At 42.6% G+C, this 18,984-nt stretch overlaps 1 protein-coding gene across 1 annotated transcript in view; it reads left to right on the top strand.

Annotated features, from left to right (window-relative positions):
- Positions 1-10,103: 10,103 nt before the first annotated feature.
- The window catches only part of TPH2 (tryptophan hydroxylase 2), a 51,293-nt gene continuing 42,412 nt past the window's right edge, over positions 10,104-18,984 (top strand). The window contains exons 1-4 of the mRNA XM_075080789.1: positions 10,104-10,292; positions 13,592-13,744; positions 16,165-16,348; positions 16,457-16,557. Coding sequence (XP_074936890.1) covers positions 10,188-10,292; positions 13,592-13,744; positions 16,165-16,348; positions 16,457-16,557 — 543 coding nt within the window. The 5' untranslated portion in view covers positions 10,104-10,187. The remainder of the gene's footprint in view (positions 10,293-13,591; positions 13,745-16,164; positions 16,349-16,456; positions 16,558-18,984) is intronic.

Genomic DNA, 18,984 nt, shown 5'->3' with positions numbered 1-18,984 from the left:
TTCCTAAAGAATATGAAGGCTACGTATATGTTATGAACAGGTCCTGATCGCTTCAAGAACCAGATGTGGAAATACTGTGATGTTGATTGTATTAGCAAGGGTTTTGTTCTGATCTGTAGCTTAATTAAAGTCATGGTGCTAATGTTCAACAAGCCCAGTTTTGTCGCTAACAACTTTTTTCTTAAAACCTTTGCATTTTTGTAGTGGACAAATTTGAGAGACTGATGGCATCTCTTCAATTTTTCTCTCCAGTCTTTCCTCACACATTACCCTACAAATTTCTTTGGCCCCGGTCAGCCAAAGCAGTGAGGAATCAGATTCCTCACTACTTTCAAACATATTTTGAGCACCGAATCAAAGCTCCATTGCTGAAACTTTTCAGAAAGCCATAAAAAGTATTATTCTAGCTTCCCCTTCTTGAGATAATGTTTTAGTTCAAAATAAGTGATGCACTTTTTCCTCACTTTTCTAAATTTTCTGTTACAAGACTCTTGCTTAACTTGAAAAAAGATTCTATTGTAAATTATTCAGCTTTCAGAATTTGGACAGCGAACAAGTTTTGGTAGTGCTAGCACGATTCATCCATGCTAACGTGATGCAAGTTAAGGCCTACCAAGTTTGGGACTGAATTTCTGTGGGTAAAATCTATGTTCTCCTCAAACTATTCCTTGTTAGACAACGGAAATGACAATGCTAAGAGGTTAGTGACGTTTTAAAAGCACATCTGAGCATTGTTTCACATTACAAATACGAGTGGAAAAAGGTAATCAAGTGGGCTGTGTGCAGGAGTAATTGTTTGTTTAGGAAACACGCTAACTACTCCTCAGCCTTGTTTAGGAAATGTGTTAACTATTCCTCAGCCTCAGTCAATATTCTTGTATAGATGCAACATAAAACTGAAGTTTGGTCCATGGCCTGTAGAAAAGTAACTGGTAACGGGATCTTGTCTGTGGCTGGCTGAAGATCTTAATAGATTTTTCAAATCTGTTGACAGTTTTCTGAACACTTCTAGTAGGTGGCTGGCGCTGTCTCCGTCTGTGTGAAAGACTCGTGGCGGAGAGGTCAGTGCTTGTTCTTATGGGAGAAATTCCATGAGCTGCTCTACGGTGTCTGGGATTAAAGCAGGAAATCCTAACCCTTTGTTCTCAATGTGCATTTATGTACCTGCATCTAGCTCCATAGCACTGGTAAGGTGACAAGAGACACAGACACATAACTGAGCACTTAACAGACAGATTTCATGTATGTGTGCTATTATATTTGATTTAAAGATGCTTTCAAATGCTTTTTTTAGTGGTGTTAAAAGACAATTTGTGCTTCGTGTTTAGTGGGACTTGATAATGTCTGCTGTTCAATTAAGTGATGCTATTGTAGTGCAGGCCTCATAAATTAAGCTTGGATTTAATTTTTCATTTAAGTGGGGATTTTAATCTTAAATATTTCTTTAAAGAATGGGTGCTCTTTTTTTGTGTTGAATACCTGTATCTTTGTCACAAATTGAGTTTTCTGATGAATTGCAAACAAAAAAATATGTTGTAGGATGCCACTTTTTGCCTCATCCAAAACGAATTTCACAGTTGAATCAAATATATAGGTCGAACTGTCCATGTAATTCAAATAAATGAAGCCTTCTAGATGAATTATGTTTTGAAGGCATTCAATTATAGTATGTATTTTGATTATACAGGCTATGTGTACCCTACCTGAGCATTAGTTCTTAAACTCTTTCTAGGTATGTGTCTGGTTACTAACCAACTAACAGCAGAGCCCCACTGTGTAGAGCTTAATGTTTTGCCCGGGCTAGCAGTTCAGCAAATGGTGGTCACTTGTTTCCTCTCTGCATGTGGTGTGTGGCTGATCCCAGCCAGCAGCCAAGTGCCGACCTCCCTCTCCCACGGGATGGGGAGAAAACTGAAGGCTAAGGCGGCTCATGGATTGAGAGAATGACAATTTAACAGGGAAAGCAAATGCAACTCCTGCAAGCAAAGCACAAAAAGGATTTCATTCACTGCTGCCCACCAGCAGGCAGATGTCCAGGTGTTTCTTGAAAAGCAAGGACTCCACACAGGTTCCTTGGAAAGATAATGGCCGTGACCATTAATTTCCCCACTTCCTCCTCCTTTTCCTGACCTCTGATTGCTGAGCACAATGGCATGTGGTGTGGAATATCCCTCTGGTCAGTTTGGGTCAGCCACCTTGGCTGTGTCTGCTCTCAACATCTTACCCACCCTCAGGGGAAGAAGCAAGAAAGCTTCAATGCTGTGCTGGCAGGGTTCAGCAACAGCCGAAACACCGGTGTGTTTTCAGATCTGGTTTAGGCACCAACCCAAAGCACAGCACATATGGGCTGTGATGAGGAAAGTTAACTCCATCCCAGCCTGACCCAGTTTGGTGTGATGACAACTATTCTTGATGGTGTCTGAGATCGTGGTAGGAAGAAATTAACCCTTCATACTGAAGGTGACAGTTTTTAAGTGCCCATTTAGACCTGACACAAAAATTATATTTATTACATGTAAGCACCACCTTATATTCAGCTGTTCTGTTCAACGAGATGCAACATCAGGAACTTTTCCAAAACACTCTTGACATATGAATCCGTCCAGATGTCCTTTAGGTTACATGGGTGTGTGCCACCTTTGGGCATTGGTCTTGGAGAGCTTCCACACACTATTCTTGTTTTACTGTTAAAGTAACTGATGCAGGAGACCAAGAAAATCTCTAAAGTACAGATATTTGGATTCAGGGACTTGATAATTCCTCAAGCAGCAAAACAGTACAACTACTGCTTCCAAAAGTGGCACTACAGGTTCCTTGTTCTCTCACCCTGTGCCGCTACATCTTCTATGCTGGTATGATTAATTTGTGCAGTGTATGACCAGCCACATAAAGGAGGTGATAAATTTCAGACTTAACCAGTTCTTTTAGGCAGATCAATCATATCAATCATACCACCCATTTTTTCACCATGAGGTATATACCTGAGTATATACATACAGCAAGTTTGTTAAAATCATGGATTTGCAATATTGGAAGGCACTTTTAAAAGCTCATGAATAACAGACTAGCTAGACTACCTCCTGTTGGCAGGCATGTCCGTCTTCTGCCAGATGCTTGTCTAATCCTTTTGGAGGCTACCTTTGTAGATCCTGCAGTCTATTATGCAAGCACTTTTCAGGTGTTTGTAGACTTCCAGGGTAGACTGAATGGTCACATGCAGCTGGTGATTTTCTGTAACTTCTGACTCCCTTCATATGAGCTCTGCCTTCTCTTGTAATTGTGCAGCTGGTCATTTATAAGTTGCCCTCTTCCTGCAAAGATCTGTTTAAATTTCGTAACTGTTGCAGCATCTCTGAGGTAGGTACAGTCTGGGAGTGAGGGTAGGTACTCGTGACTCTCCCCTTCTCTGCGCCCTTCCATCTAACAGTGAACCCAGCCCTTCGTGCAGTCTGTTCGTTTCATCTGGACTCGGTTTCCTTATCTCTCTTGTGAGAATGTTATGAGACCACACTAAATGCTTCACTACCATCAAGATGAATGACATGTATTGTTTTGCCTTGGTCCACAGGACTGTCATAAGGGGAAATGAGATTTGCTTGACTCAATTTGTTCTCAGCAAATCCATCTTGACTGTTTAATCATCTGTTATCTTCTAGGTCTTTACAAATAATTTTGGTACTTCTGTTTTCTCAAACAAATTAAATCAGACCAGTCCGTTGTTCTTCAGCCTTTCCTTCTCCCCAATATCTTCTTGAAAATGGACATAATTTTGGTCTTTTCCTAGTCTTTTGTCACTTGTCCATCCCCTGAGTTCTTAAAATAGTTATTGATGGCAGAGATTTAATGAGTCTACTCTGTAAGTGCGGCTTTTGTACCAAGTCATTTGCTACGATCAGATTTATCCCAAGTATTCTCCAACATTGTTTTATCTTGTTAAAAGCAAAGAGCTTACCTCTCTGCCTTGCTATTAATTATGATAGATGCCTGGTCGCAGTTGATTCTTTTAGCAAAGAATGATGTAAAAAAAACCAAAAACCAAAACCAAAAAACCCGCAAAACCATGAAATACTAAGATAATTTTAAAGTTTTTTTCTGTTTCATCCTTTCCTCCTGTTCAGTAGTAGTCTAATACTTAAATTCTCCTGGCTGCTGCAAAAAATTTCTCCTGATGTCTTATACGAATTACTTTGAATTTTGTACCACAGCCTTTGTCTATGAGCTAATGTGTTAGGCTGCCTGTGTTTAGTAGCTTGCTCCTAGTTTTCATCTCCTGTAAGCCACTTTTTTGAATTGACGGTAATGACAGACTAATGACTTATGATACTACTAGTAAAAGTGTAGTAGAAGACTAGACTTCCTCTACAGTGAAACAATTTCCTGATGAGACCTTTTTTTTCCTGAAGCAAGGAAAGAAGTGTCTTTCTGCACTAGTTTTTCTCCCCTTGGATGTTGTGATAACTGAATTTACTGAAGTCCTCTTTTCTGAAACTGTTGGTTTCTGCTTCCTTCTCTGACTCTCTTTTTGGCTGAAGATCATGAATTTAGTTTATGTTCGTTCTTCACACAGTCCACTTTCTGCATAATATTTTCAACCAGCTCCTCTCTGTTGGCTCAGATCAAATCTACCACAGCCTGTTTTAGTTATTTTCTTCCCAGCCAGTCTATCATTTGGTAGACGTCCTTTTCTAACAGCTGTTGGTTGATCAAAATCTTCTTTGTGCTATTAGAACTTGGGATGGTTTTGCTGGCTGCTTACAAATCTGTGCTTCCCGTATCTTCGTGACTTAAAAGTTAGGTTGATGTTCTCATCAGAGATTTTTCAGCAGACCTACCTCACTCAGAGAAATGGAATTTCAAGCTGGTGTGTGTATCTTTGATAATCTGGGAACAGATTGTACATCTTTCTTTGCTAGATGTAAGAAGCTCCTTTGGCTAGTCCACTTGTCAATTATTTCACAAAGTCCTTGTTTTACCAAATAAATGATGATTTGGTTAGGTATTGAGACTATTTTTTGCTGTGTCAATCTCCTGCATTAATAATAAGAGTATCTGCTCTCCTCCTTGCCTTTTTGACCTTACATTGAGTAATGTTCTTATCATTTTTAGATCCTTGTGAAGTCCACCTTTCTTCATGCTTTTCTGATACTTTTTTTCATAGCTTCATTTCTTTCCCCATTCTGCCACACTATGACTTCAAAGATCTCCTTCCTGCTGTAGCATGCCTCTAGACTTGGTGGTGGCGTGGGAGAGCCAGAGGTAAAGTCAGATTATTTCTTGGTGTATGCTAGCTACTCTGCAGTGTGATTTTTATAATCATCTTAAAATCAGATAGAAAGTCTTGAGGTTGCTAGTGAATGTCATCAAATTATGGTAAATGTCACAAATAGTTTTAAGAAAAACTATGCTAAAACAGTCAATATCTCTGAAGGGGGAAAATTACTCAGACATTGAAAACATCTCACAGACTTGTTTTGGATGTAGAGTTAAATTTCCGCTTCAGAATTCCGCATTTTTTAAGCTTAAAAAGTGCATAGTTTAGCAGTTCAGAAAACAGTGACTCTGGGGTGTCATAGGAGGAAAGGAACACATATGTGTGTAAACTAAAAATGATCTTGGAGTTTCTGATTTCTGATTATAGGCAAAAAGATGCCTTTTAGAAATAAAAGTAAACTTCTCTCTGTGTGCTAGACAGCTCCCTCTATTTCTGTCAGCATTAACTCCATCTCCCAAAGTGAAATAAGATTGCTGTGTGGCACGCTGACATACGTTCTAAAACAGATATTTTTGAATAGCACCTTCAATAAACTTCCAATTTTTTGGCCAGGGATTTTAAGTGTTCATTTGTGTTATGTATATGGCACTGTGAACTGCAGCTGAGCTCTACACAAAATCTGTAGTTAGCAGTAATCCCAGAGCCATATACCAGATCTGTTGTACTGTAGCTAGAACAAAGAAATAGACATTTGCCATCCATAAATGTGTGTCCTTTAATCTGGCATTGATATGGGAAAGTCCACCTACAAAATACAAGTTGCAAAAGAAGAAATTTCTCTCCAAGGAGACTCAGTCTCTGCGGGATTCATGGGCAGGCAGCATGGTTACAATAGTTGAACCATTTGAGTCTTCCCTGCCTGTTACACAGTACCCTGCTGACATAATGCACCTTTGTTTGTTTTGTGTTCATGAATCATCCTGAAGAGGGTATGAGAGATGGAAAACCTTTGCCATGCTCTAGTTACCACAGAGAGCTGTGATAGGTAGCGAGGCTACAGGGTCACTGATTTGTGTCATGTTCCAGCTGCATCTAACAGTAGATAAAATCGTGCTCTGTCACGCTGGTAGGAGAAAAGCCTGCTCAGTAGAGCCTGGTTTCGTCATTGGAGCATTCGGAGAGTGCTAAGTGATCTCACTCTCATAAGAAACTGTGCAGGAACTGTGTCCAGGTATCTCAGGTGCAGCAGGTAGGAATATAAAAGTCCAAAGACTCCAACTCACTTTCCCATTATTAAAAATAATGAATAAACATGACAGACAATATCTCTTGATAACTTAGGATATGCGACTGAACTATCACACGTAGATATGCTTTCCCCTAACTGGGAAAATGAAGTAAAACTTCGTGGGTTAGCATAATGAAAATGATTGATTTGCATCCCAGGAGCAGGTAGAGGAAGCAAATAGTATTACAATCTTATTGTCAAGCAGAAGAAAGGATCCTTATTAGATTTTACATATGGGAAACTTTGGAAAAGCAAGGCTAAAAGAGCTTTCTTCAGGCCTCCCATGAGTTCTGAGGCAGCTGTGGACCCATTTGGGTCCTGAACATCAAGTATGGCCATCCATTCTTAAGAAGGGGGTCATCTGACTACAACGGCCAGTTTAGACTGGAAGCTTTTGCTGGGTTTTGTTAGTCGTGATAAATGGTAAGATTCCACGATAATCCACGGGAGCTACGAAATGGTCTCAAATCTTCTGTTTATGTGCTTCTGTGTTCGTCTCTTTTTAAGAGCAAAACCAATTCCCTGATGATGCAGATATGTAAATGGTACTTATAAAAGGCTGAATCTAGCAAGGCTAAAGGCATGAGGCTGTGAATGGAGGCAGTCTGCAACTGAGCTAGATGTGACATGAAACATAGTATTATGAGTGATACCTCCTGTTACTTGCCTCATGCAGCTCCTTGCTCAGTGTCTCAGCTTCAGTGGATCTGGTTTTAACTTTTTGCTGTCAATCTGTGTGATCTGTACAGATACCAAGTTAAGGCCATGTGATGCCAGCTGTCACATTCAGCTAGGCTGTCCCTTTTTGGGGAGGCTGCAGGGCAAGTCACTGATGGTGCTTTTCAAGGGGAAGCGGTGACTGTTTTCCCTGCCTGGTGCATTGGAACAGATAAATCTGTCTATGTATTTGAAGGAAACTTACTGAAATAGTGCTCCCAATCCAGACGTGCCGTTCAGTCCTACACTCTGTAAGGTAACCTATTTATTCAAAGCAGGTCCTGGAAAAGTTTTGGAAAGGGGAAGAAGCAGGAAGGAAAATTGTAGAGAGAGCAAGTGATGACAGCAGGTGACAAAATGAGTGTTCAACCTCAGCCTGTTAGCGTAAGGGAAATTATAAATCCTAAAACAATTTCACAAGTAGATTTGAGAGACTGAGACGGTACCTTAACACTGCAGTCAAGCTATTGTTTCAGCAGTTGCTTTCTGCTCACTTAAAACTTCTGAGCCAATAGTCTGAAATTAAGCAGTAAGCAAATTCTTAAAAAAGTATATATAGATCTTTACCCCAGAGACATGAGTCTTTCAGAGGCAAGTGAACTTGTCATACACATGTGAATATAAAAGACCTCCAGGATCTGTATGGTGGTTTTACCATCCACAAAAACAGTAAAACCACTTTATGAGGTTTTACCTTCACAGGCGATTAATTCCTTTCTTGATGTTGTGGTTAGAAGAGAGTCTTATGATGGGAGTCTGGCTGTTACCACAGCTCAGGCAGAAGCCACAGCTATTGCTGTCTTGACTAAGAAGCCTTCTCCAGCTAAGCCTTCTCTTTTGGTGGAAGTACCCTCTGCATGTCACCAGCCACCCTTCAATACATAATGTGTGTTGTCTTTCATTACAAGATATAATTCCTATTACTTAATCCATCTTCTCTGAACCAGCCTATGTTTTTCAGAGCAGGGAAATCACAGAATCATGGGTTGGAAGGGACCTCAGGGATCATCTAGTCCAACCTTTCTTGGAAGAGCACAGTCTAGACAAGATGGCCCAGCACCCTGTCCAGACATCTCTTAAAGGTGTCCAACATGGCTGAGTCAACCACTTCCCTGGGGAGATTATTCCAATGGTTGACTGTCCTCACTGTGAAAAATTTCCTTCTGGTGCCCAATTGGAATCTCCCCAAGAGCAATTTGTGTCCATTCCCCCTTGTCCTCTCCATGTGACTCCTTGTAAAAAGGCAGCCTCCATCTTCTTTGTAGCTACCCCGTAAGTACTGATACACGGTGATGAGATCCCCTCTAAGCCTCCTTTTCTCAAGGCTGACCAAACCCAGTTCTCCCAGCCTATCCTCTCATGGCAGGCTTCCCAGTCCTTTGATCATCTTGGTGGCCCTTCTCTGGACCCCTTCCAGCCTGTCCACATCCTTTTTGTATAGAGGGGACCAGAACTGTACACAGTACTCCAGGTGTGGCCTGACAAGCACTGAGTAGAGTGGGATAATCACATCTTTATCTCTGCTGGTGATGCCCGTTTTGATGCAACCCAGCATCCTGTTGGCCTTCTTGGCTGCAGCAGCACAATGTTCATTCATGTTGAGCTTTCTGTCCACCAGCACCCCCAGGTCCCTTTCCACAGAGCTGCTCTCCAGCCACGTGGATCCTAGTCTGCGTTGCACTCCCAGATTATGTTTTCCCAGGTGCATGATCTTACACTTGTCCTTGTTGAACTTCATAAGGTTCTTGCTGGCCCACTCTTCCAGCCTACCCAGATCGCCCTACAGAGCAGCTCTCCCTTCTGAAGTGTCTACTTCCCCACTCAACTTGGTGTCATCAGCACACTTCATCAGGCCACACTTGATGCCATTATCCAGATCACTTATGAAGATGTTGAATAACATTGGGCCCAATATTGATCCCTGAGGGACTCCACTTGTGACAGGTTGCCACTTGGAAAAAGAGCTATTTATCACCACCCTTTGGGTGTGGCCTGTCAGCCAATTCCCCACCCACAGCACAGACCACTTGTCTAGGCCATAACGCATTAATTTCTCCAGGAGGAGACTGTGGGGGACTGTATCAAAGGCCTTGGAGAAGTCCAGGTAGACAATGTGCACCGCCCGCCCCATGTCAACCAGGCAAGTCACTTTTTCATAGAACGCCACCAGGTTTGTCAAGCACGATCTGCCTTTAGTGAAGCCATGTTGGCTTTTCCCTATCAACGTACTTCATTGGACTTGTGATGGCCCCCAGGAGGATTCGTTCCATAACTTTCCCAGGGAGAGAGATGAGTTTCTACATCAAAGAATTCCTCACGTCAAAATCTCAGGGCAACTTTTCTGTGTGGAAACTCGGCCCCTGCCTTTCCCGTGGCACGCTGTCCTCACGTCCCCCCTGCCGGCACTGCTGGGCCTAGTCCTCCCCAGAGCCGCCAGAGCCACGGGGGCCTGGGGCAGCCCAGGGCAGCTCGCCCCGGGGCCGTGAGCCTTGCCCTGCCCTCCCCTGCCCGCGGCGGGAGAGAGGGCAGGCCGGTTCGGCGTCCCGGCCCGTTTCGCCGCCCGAGGCAGGCCGGGGCCCGGGTGACGGCCACCGCCCGCCCGGGGCTGCGCCCCGCGATGGGGCGAGTCGGACCGCGGTCTGCGGGGCGGGCGGGGGCCTCGGGGGTTGAGGCTGGCGCAGCAGCCCTCCTGGCCTGGGGGGAGTGGGCTCTTGCCGGGGCGCGGGGGACGAGGCTGGGCAGCGCCCGGAGGCGACACCGGCTCCCGTCCCGTCCCGCCCCGGCGGCGCTGGCGCTGCGCGGCGGTGGCTGAGGTAAGCGGGGACCGTGAGCGTCCATCCGCCGGCGGCTCTCGTCACCCGGAGACGGGGCTCCCCTAATCGGGTTTCCATCAGTCTCCGCGGGGGCGTATAAAAGGAGCCGGCGCGGGGCGAGGCGGGCAGAGCGTGGCGCTGCCCCCCGCCCGGCCCCATGCAGCCCGCCATGATGATGTTCTCCAGTAAGTACTGGGCGCGGAGGGGCTTCTCGCTGGACTCGGCCCTGCCGGAGGAGCGCCCCGCCGTCGGCGGCCTCACCGTAAGTGGCGGGGCCGGGAGCGGGGCTTCTCCGGCGGACCCTCCGCGGACGGCGGGGGCGGGAGGGGCAGCCCCTGCTGGCTCGGGGCAGCCGCCGCGGGTGGGTCGGGTTCGGCCGGGATCCCGCTGCCGGGAGCCGAACACCTTCTTCTGAACTTTAAGGTCCGGTGAACGCTTTTTCAGCAGTTACGGGGGCCGATGAAGCTGACTTTGCAGTCTGCCTTAAATGTTCTTAAGAAAATAGCGAAAGATTAATTAGAAATTAAACCCTTACTGCAGAGATTAACCATATTGCTGTTGGAATAATATCAAAGCATCGGGGTGGTCCAGTTCAGGTGGTTTTAAGCGCTTGAATTTTAAAAGCCTGTGACTGGCCCTGCCGACTGTGTGCTCTAGTGCTGTGCCAGCAGAATCTGCCTCTTCAAGGCACTTACAAACCTTGCAGCACGGTATGCAAAAACAGTTTTTTTGGCAATACATCCATTGCATGCACTTACTCTGCCTTGGTGCCAGTGGCACTTCCATAGCTGAGCAGCTGGCCATGAGGTTTTCCAGCTTCTGCCAGCTAGCAGGAGTGCGACAACATGCAGGGGCATCGTATAGAAAATGTGTAATTTCCCTGTTGAAAACGCTGTCAGGAGGCAGGGACAGTTCTCACTAAGATGATGGTGTGGGTGCAACAGGTGGTTGGGTGATTTCAACAATGGGATAAACTCCTGCACGCTTACAGGTAAATGTATTTGAATAGGTGTACTTTAATAAGAATAAAGAATGTTAATAGGCACTGGTAATGCAACCTGCTCTGAACATGCAAAATATTTAGGATTAGGAAGACTTTGCCTCCGATAAAATTTTGCAACACGTGAAGATTCAGATCACGTGAGTAGAACCAACAGAATGCACCAGTTTGTACCAGTTGTGAACTGGCCTATTGTCTTTATAGTAAAATGCAAAATATCCCGATTTGTACATGCTTTGCTTCTATTGGAAATACTGAATTAAACAGGATAGGTTTGTTTTACTGTCTTTATATTTGAGTTACTTTCTTCACTGAGTTTGCTGTAGATAAATTTTTTCCTGACTACTTGTGCTTGCTCCAGATAATTAATTTTCATTAGGAAAGTTGATCTGCTAGTCATTATTTAATTATGAAATGCACTAATGAGGACAGCTGATAAAGATTTGAGTTCTTGCAATATCACAGCCTCTTCTACTGGGCTCGTGACAATTAGGTAATCTAGTTTTCAAATGCTTGAGAGGTTTTCAGTCATCACTTCAGGTAACGCTTGCTTGAGAGTGTTAGGGAACCTGTGACAGTCTTGGAAGGTCCCAAGTGCTCTCACTTCCCAGAGGAATTGATGGTATTGGGACTCTCAGGCAGTCAGTTGAGTACATGGTCCTCAGTACATAGCTTCTAGAAAGCAGCACGCAGTGAAAAATCAAGGATGCTATAAAAACAGCATCTTCGTAATTTCATGTAGGCGTTGTGTACTTGATGTATGTGAAAGGGCTCAGCCAAATCTCATATATTATTGAAGTTAAGACAAAAGTGACCTTCTCCTAAACTACCTGTGAGCAAACCTCCTACCGAGCAGAATCTTATAAGCCCAATTACTAAAGAATAAATATGTTTGAAACACTTCATGTATCATTCCACAAACATAATTGCTTTTCCAGACCTTTTCTGTGTAGACCACAGAGGTTTTAGCATGTCCAGTAAGTAGTTTAAGTGTGGCTAGTTTAACCTGTGCTGTTTAAAGAGTGGCTTTTGGTAAGATGATGCATTTAAATCAGCCCTCTTTTTAATTCAGTGCATTCTTCTACCTTTAAGAAAAATAGCAGATCCAGTGGGAGCTGATGTGGGAGCTGATGTGGGAGCTGCGGGCTCTCTATTCAGTGGATATTTCAGAGTGGACTAGGATCAGGTAAAAAAGTAAGCCAATTTGACATGAACCATGTGGATGCATTGAGATGGCTGTAATGCAAATACCATGTCACTGTCAGCCATATCAATTTTTAAGAAAATCATTTTATATAATCCAGTTTAAAAAGGAATCAGGCTGACGCTTACTAATTTTCTGCTGGGTCACGGTGCACTTGATGAAATCTTGTAAAATTTTCTAGAAGCACAAGGAGACATTTTGGTAAAGTCCATTGGCGCAGGTCCACAGACATTATGGAAGTAGGATAACCTACCTGTAAGGAAAAAAGAAGAATACAGTGTTAACTTGGCTGCCATCAAGTGTTGTGAGACCTGTTTAAAAACTTAATCTATTCTCAGGTTATTTTCCTTTCATGCTGCCTGTTTAAAAACTTAATCTATTCTCAGGTTATTTTCCTTTCATGCTGCTTTACAGTTTACCAAAGAAAAAAGATTAGTCCGTGTGGGATAGTTGTATATGATGCTTAATTTCTGTCTTTACTTATTTTTTAGTGACTATACTATGGTTTATACTGTTTTAGAAAAAGCAGTTAGCAACTCACTGGAGATTTCATTTCTTTGTGAGTCACAACTTGGTCATTAGAAAATGCAGTCTGGTTTTTGAAAATCATGGTTGATCTTATTAAAATTGTCTCTAAAACTGTACTGTAGGCTTCTCAATAAGATTTAAGCCGATTACATTTTTTTGAAAATACTGACTGAAATTTGGCTTAAAGCAGTCTTTGACCCCCAAATTGTGAGAAGAATGCAGGAGTGGCCAAGGGTGGTGTAATTTTCTGTATTTTTTTTGAGTTCGTCAGCCAACTCATCTGCTAAGGGATGCACAGTCTAAGCTGCTATTTCTGTCCTTGTTTGTATAATTGGCAGAAGTTTTGCTTTTTCAGGAAAAATGACATTACATGGCAACATTCATTGTAGTACCACAGAGAATATAAACTTTGTTTTAAATTTAATGGTTATTACCAAAATACAGACCAGTGTAAGTCATCGTGAATTGACTGGTACAGATTAGAATAGCATCACTGCAAGCTTTGCAGTAACTCAGACCATCTCATCTTGCTTCATGTTTATTACTAATGATAGCATTGCCCTAATAATATAATCGTATTTGTATCCCAAACATTCATATACTTTTTCTTATGCTTTTTTTAAGGACTGGCCTCTTTCACAGTTGTCTCTAACAGCAGCTTTTGACCTGTGATACTGGTTTCAAGTAAATACATTACCTTTAAAATTAAGTCTTGATGAATTCTATTCAGCTATTTTCTAACAAAAAAATTCTCTTAAGCCTAAAGAGACTTAATTTTAGGAAATGCCTATTTGCATCTGAAATGATGCTGTTCTTTATCCATTTGTAGCTAAACAGATCGAATTCTGGGAAAAATGAGGAAAAGAAAGGGAATAAGGGAAATGGGAAAAGTGAATCTGTTTCTGAAGGTGGAAAGACAGCTGTGGTGTTTTCCCTGAAGAATGAAGTCGGTGGATTGGTGAAAGCTCTCCGACTCTTCCAGGTAAAGCTTACAAATCATTACGCTAGCTGGACTGAGGAAGGCTACTGAGGTCAGGTTGTTTGTTGGTATAAATCTAATGGACTGTGGTGGAAGGAATAGAGTGCAGTTACACTCTGCAGAACTGAATAACAGTAACTTAAAATTTTATGGACCATTCAACAAAGCATTTTGGGCTCGTGAAGGGTTTTCTGGAATAAAGCTTAACAGTGATGCTGATCTTTGCACCATTCACTTTAGATTTCCAACATGTGATTCTCAACACTGTAAATTAGATTTGAGGTTGTCTGTGCAGGCCACAATGAAAGGAGGCACTTTCAAAGAGCAGTTCAGAATCTAAATTACATACAATCAGGTGGTGGTGGCCGCCTTGCTGCAGGACAATGTTTGGTCATGAACTTAAATGCACCTTTAAGTGCTTGCAGGGTCAAGGCTTTATGTGTCTAACCAGAACGTAAATTGTGAAGTTGTGGTTCCCATATAGATCCCTATGGAATAGGTGGTTTTCAGTCAGACTGCTGGTACCGCACGCAGTCTGCTTCCCCTATTAGTAAATTGAAGAGGGCTTGGGGGCATGTTTGAGGGTAGCTCAAGAAAAGCAGTATGAGAAAAGCCTTAGGTTGGTCAGTCACTGAAGTGCAGTGAAGAGAAAGTTAGTGGGTGGCTTGGGGTCTACTTCTAAGGCCAAACCATCAGAAAGGTGTAGGTGGGAGCACTGGGCTTTACCAATCCTAACTCACAGGAGCCGGCTCTGGGAGCAGGTTCCTAAGGCTGATGTAGATACCTAAATTCCTCAGCCAAGGAAAAGGGGTGAGTCAGACCCCTGGGAGGGCAGCTGCCAGGAACCAGGGTGTTTGACAGAAAGCTGATAGGAATGGCAGGAATCATGTTTTCAGTGCAGCTTCTCTCCAGGGGTTAAGTGGCTAACTGCAATTCTGGCTTAAAAGCTTGAATGGGTTAATACCTGAAATCCTGGATTTACACATCGACTTCCCCTTCCTGGGAATGGCCATATAACTCACTCTGGTCTCTTAAAACATGTCTGGAAGATGTGGCAGAGGTATCACCCCCATTCACGGAGTCACTTAGTGATTTCAGTACTATGAGGGAGAGCGAAGGGTTTTGTTCCCTTGTTAACCTAGGGCAGATCAAAGCCACCTGTCCGACCTCCCAAGAGAATGTCTAAAACTGTTAGCTCTGTGTCATCTGAAAACATGGAGTGGAGTCCTGTAGCTTCTGTTATTCAGGAGCAGATCATCAAAATGTTCCTGCTCAGCTTTGTAATCTGCCAGTTTACAAATGGCAGATTCAAACCGCTCAGCAGATGGAGGGTTTTCCTTCTGTGAATTTGTTACGTGAATGGGTTAACTAAGGAGATACACCATAAACATACCTTACGGAGCATGCAGTTACAGAATTATGTATGTGTACAGAGGTGTAAAAGCAGAGACTGCTGGTTGGCTGTACCAGAGGGGACCTTCACCTGAAACAGACCTTTCTGCAAAATACAGCAGGGACTACTTCCCCTTTTGGAAGTCAGAAAATGTTTTATTGGCTTCACCGAGTAAGTGGAAGGATAGTTGTGAAAAGTAACAGGTAGTTTGTGTCTGGCAAGAAAAGGAAAAATCAAAGAGTCAATAGAAATACTGGTTGAAAGTAATCATCTAGCCTGACCTCCTGTTATGAAGCAAGGCTATCACAACACTAGGTCAGGTCAGCTGTAACACGTTATGGTTGTCTGTCATTGTGCGACACCCTTGGCAGACCAGTAGTTGTGGTGGGAGGGATAGCCTATAGGAAAATTTTAAGGCTAGAACTATTTACACACTGGTGTGTTTAGTTTTGATGGGGACATTATAATAGAGAATAAATGGAATTAGATTTTAATTTTATTATTATTGCCACTTCAAGTAATTCATAATTGCTGTAAGAAAGGCAGATGAGGACTGATACAGTTATCCTTAAAATATTTTCTCCCTCGTGTTCATGAGAGATGCTGAAGTAGTACATATTTAATAGTGTCTAAGTAAACACACTCAAATCCAGTTAAATTAACAGTATTGTTAGGCACATTGCCTAATAAAATTGTATTTCATGTTTAACAAAGGTAAATATACAATTGCATTACAATTATTTTTATTTTCAAAAATTATATCCTTTACAAAAGATTCCCTTGTTAGATAAAATTAAATCATAGTTAAACTTTCTTCATTAAACACAATAGTATTATTTTTACATTCAGTATACAAACTTGTCTTTATTATTTATTAAGCATCACCAACCAGTTATGTAGGTCCAAAATGAGTGCTTTCAATGAAAACACTTTTTAATAACTGCGAAAAATTTTCCTGAGGAACATGCCATCAATATTCCCCTTCTGGCTGGTATGTCTGCATTTCATATGCTATTTCATCTTCCCACAGGAGAAACATGTGAGTATGGTTCATATTGAATCGCGAAAATCGAAGAGAAGGAACTCAGAGGTGGAAATTTTTGTGGACTGTGACTGCAGTAAGAAAGAATTTAATGAACTAATCCAGTTGCTCAAGTTCCAAACTAATATTGTATCTCTCAATCCACCAGAAAATATCTGGACTGATGAAGAAGGTAAGGTTGCTTTTGTATCACTTGGCTTAGATGCTGACAAATGTTTTGCACAGGTATCTCCATAGTCTTACACTCCAGTACCTTCAACTCACATTCTGTCTTCTGCAGATCTCGACTGTGTCCCTTGGTTCCCCAGGAAGATATCTGAATTAGACAAATGCTCACAGAGAGTTTTGATGTATGGATCTGAGCTGGATGCAGATCACCCCGTAAGTATAACATAAAATTGTATTGTAGATAATTTGTTCAGGTTATTTGCCGGTCAAATAAAAAGCCTGTTGACTGCTGATTCTGAGCAATTTTTTGAGCATGCGGTGTTCAGAAGATGGGCATTTAGTTCTCTTCAGTGGTTTCAGTGAGTTAATTTTCCTTTTCTGTAGTAGGACACCCAAAAAGAAGGTGCTCCAGAAAACTTACTCACTCTTGAACAACTATGTCCCCTCTTGTAATGCTTTAATTTATTTTTTTAACTAACTAGTTGATAGAAACTTTCAGACTCTGAAGAGTTTAGATCAATGTGATCTTCCCTTCTGTCACAGCTCTAAGGTAAGGATTGATAATAACCTAGGTGTCAGAGAAGAAAGAATTATGAAGGAGAACTTCCTTGGGCACTCAAAAGATAACTGCAAAATAAATCGGAGCAACATGTTCCTGTTTCTGCATGAATGCAGCATATGGGAAAGTGTCTCGCTTTGTCTCCTGACTTTGGTGACAGGAGACATTTCACACAAACAGTATCTGCAGTACTACCAAATGCTCAGTGCAAAAGGCAAAAAAATAGATTTGTTATTGTTTTATTTCTTTTGGCTGATGTCCATAAATGCTTAACTTCTGGGTCTCTAGATGGCAGATGGTGGAAAGCATTTGTGTTACAACATTTTCAGTTGTTATAAATCCAAGTTTCTACCTTTGGACCATTTGGCTGAAAGATACAGGTGGTAGCAAGTTGTGTTCATTCCTACTCCGAAGTAAAATAGTCAGGATTAAACTAGTATTATAGGAAACTTCAGCTGAAAGGGAGTAGGTAATGAACTAAGATGTCTGACCGTAAGATTGTCTTGTAATAGAATCAGATCGAATCATAGCTGTAGGCAATAGTCTCCTTTGGTTTTCGTCACACACATATTTGTTGGTATTGTCCAAGGTGGTGAAAAATGGCCCCAAAGAGATTGTGAGTGGCGGCAGGAAGATCAGTTCGGTGTAGGGGACTCTGTAGCGATGCATCTGTTCTATACCATGGTACTGCAGTGCCTGTGCAGACTCCTCCCTGATGACTGCCTTGGCTGAGGGGAGGCAGGTACTCCTGTGGCCTTGGGTCTGGGGCTCTATGTCATTGCAGAAATGGCACTCAGACCGCTGCCTATGTCTCATCTGCTCCACAGCTCCTACAGCTGCCATGCCGTGCGTGGTGGGGGCTCAGGCACAGACCCTCATGCCTGCATATACGAGCAAACGGACACCATCATGATGTCCCCTGGCAGCCCTGCTTACCTGTCTTTGGTGTCACCTGCCTGCATATCAGCCATGATAAGCAGCATCACTTTGCTTGGTTTTTAGCCATCTCTACTGTTTGTCAGCCCTTTCCACACTGTAGGCCCACAGTTGGGGAGCACGTTCCTGGATCCTGGTTTCTGCCTTGTACTTCTTGATGACAAACGAGGATTTACCTAGCATTTTCTCAGAATGGGAAAGTATGTTGATTACCTACAACCATTAACAGTAATTTGGTTCAAACAGAGGCCTTAGTGGTAGCTCATTCTAAGCCTTGAGTCGATGACTGTGATGAGCCATTTGATACTGTTTTATGTTCTGAGCTGGCGCCTTCATTAAATACTTGAGTGCTCTGCTGAAAATCTGCCGTCAGTTTTACAGACAATGAAAAAAGACATTTGCATTATATGAATATATATTTTACACGTGGGGGAACTCTAATAAGCATAATTTACGCACCATTTGTTAGCCTATGCAGCATGTTAGTTATTAGAGATGGGGGAAAAAACGGTAAAATCTGTGACTGGTCTTTCAAAGGCCACTTATGGTGCCTGCCCTGTTCCTTAGTGGCGGTGTGTAGGTGCCAGACGACCAAAGAGAATTATCCTATTACAGAAGTAGCATAGCACCACTTGAGCAGCATAGCCCTAATCCATATCGGTCAGTGGTTTCAGTCTCAGTTTTACTACATGTGACAGGCGTTTAAATCCCCTGTGCTGTCTTCCATCACTTTTCAGCTCTTGAACAGTCTGCAGCTGAGCAACTCTGTGCTTACATCAGAAGGTATTAAGCAGACAAGGAGGTGTCCCCAGATTACAGCAAATTTTTGCCAGTCAAAAAGCTTTTCTGTGTAGGAGTGGAAGCTTGAAGGTTTTCCTCAGTCCTTTGATATCCACCCTTACTCTGCCCCAGCAGCGCAGCTTTGGTTATGGGGCAGTAAAATGCCTTCTGAGTTTTCTGGAAGCTCATACAGATATTTCAAATCAGACGACTTTCATTCTCTTCAGTGATTTGCGTTTGTGTACATGAGCAGTAAGGAAAAAGTGCATTTTACTTTTCCGCCCTGACTAGGGAAAATTTAAATGCACCTTCTGGGCTACTAACTGGGGAACTTAGATAACTCTACCCTTTTTCATCTTCAAGAA

The sequence above is a fragment of the Phalacrocorax aristotelis genome, chromosome 1 (genome assembly GCF_949628215.1).
Source record: "Phalacrocorax aristotelis chromosome 1, bGulAri2.1, whole genome shotgun sequence".
Classification (NCBI taxonomy): Eukaryota; Metazoa; Chordata; class Aves; order Suliformes; family Phalacrocoracidae; genus Phalacrocorax; species Phalacrocorax aristotelis.
Note: the sequence above shows the minus strand (reverse complement) of the source record. Positions and strands in the feature narration are given on the sequence as shown.